The sequence below is a fragment of the Pinus tabuliformis genome, chromosome 6, assembly GCF_031772625.1.
Source record: "Pinus tabuliformis cultivar Carrire ecotype Pingquan chromosome 6, CPIR1, whole genome shotgun sequence".
NCBI classification, from domain to species: Eukaryota; Viridiplantae; Streptophyta; class Pinopsida; order Pinales; family Pinaceae; genus Pinus; species Pinus tabuliformis.
The window spans coordinates 2,083,877,525-2,083,878,897 of record NC_142292.1 but is presented as its reverse complement, the minus strand read 5'-3'; the positions used below and the strand labels follow the sequence as shown (position 1 = coordinate 2,083,878,897).

The 1,373-nt window shown below is 34.8% G+C and overlaps 1 protein-coding gene across 1 annotated transcript; it reads left to right on the top strand.

Annotated features, from left to right (window-relative positions):
• The first annotated feature begins 394 nt into the window (after positions 1-394).
• On the top strand, positions 395-781 carry LOC149267574 (DUF724 domain-containing protein 6-like). The gene has a single exon (XM_089412643.1). The coding sequence runs from the start codon at positions 395-397 to the stop codon at positions 779-781; it is 387 nt and encodes a 128-aa protein (XP_089268769.1).
• The last annotated feature ends 592 nt before the right edge of the window (positions 782-1,373 follow it).

Here is a 1,373-nt window from a genome sequence, read left to right as displayed (position 1 = left end):
TTTTAAAATGGAAAGAGATTTGATTTATATCTGACTCTTAATAAATCTGAAATTAAGATCAAACTAAATTCATTTATATTTAAATATATTTATTAATCTCTTGAATTTAGTTTAGTTATATGGTTTTAATTTGAATGGTTTAGTGGAAACTTTTAGGATATGTTATATAAAAAATTATTATTATTTCTATATAAAAATATGGATAATTTAAAAATGACTTGAACAAAAATTAAACGAACATAAAGCGGGTAAAACATGACACAAAGTGCAATATGCACCATATTTCTTTTGGCACGGTGTGGGCGTTGCAGAGATTTGAAGCTATTTAGGGTTTCTGGCGGTTTGCAGAGATTTGAAGGGTTTCGGGTTGTTCGGTCAAGCGAAACGGGAAAAAATGGAATGGGTGGAAGGAATGAGAATCGAGTTCCGAAGCGATGAGAAGGGATTCGAGGGAGCCTGGTTTGAGGGAACTGTCACAACTCCTGGCAGGCGCGGCGATCCTTGCCGTATACAGTTGGATGAATTTGTAAATGATAACGGCGAACCACTGGTAGAGGAGGTGCAGCCTGATAAAATGCGACCTGTTCCGCCTCAAAGCCAGTTACAGGAAGGATTATTCGTAGAAGCGTACGACAAAGACTGCTGGTGGCGTGGATTCGTAGTGAGGAGGAGTTTTGGTTGCTTTACTTTCCCGACACCAAAACTCGCTGCGCATATCGCCTTTCAGCCTTACGTCCCGCTCACGACTGGAAAGACGGAACCTGGCACTTGGTTTGCTTGATCTGTTTTATTTCCAAACGAATTTAGGGGGAATTCATGTTATGATTATTTTCAAACCACCTTTTAGGTATTACGTAAATAATAAAAGTGCAGAATTCTTAATGTTCCCATGGCTATGTCTGGGAACGAACATAGCGTTGCTTTGGAAGAGAAGTGATCCGGTCGGATCACCTCTACCTGTGTTCAGCTTAATTCTAGAGGCTTTGTCATTAGACTTTTAGCTATGAAGTATAATTAAGTAGCTTTTCATAAATTGATAGCTCTATTTATTTTTCCTAAAGATTTTATTATCTATTTTTGCTTTTTAATCGACAACTGTATTTTGTTATCTATTTTGATTATATTTTTCTCAATATAGAATAAATAGAAATTATTTTGAAAATTTTAGTACGAAAGAATTTGATTAAGTAGAACTTTTTTTCACCCATCAATAAAATTAAATAACATGGGAGTTCGTATCAAATAGCAAGGTCATTGAAAAAGTGTTTAAAATATTTTCTTCAAAAATTGATCTTTTATGTTGTGGGTTTAGAATAGCATTTAGGAAAATGCATTTACATTTGAGGATTTTATAGATTTGGTAGACACATGTA

Coding starts and splice junctions, on each gene's coding strand:
- LOC149267574 (XM_089412643.1), top strand. CDS start 395: ATGGAATGGGTGGAAGGAATGAGAATCGAGTTCCGAAGCGATGAGAAG.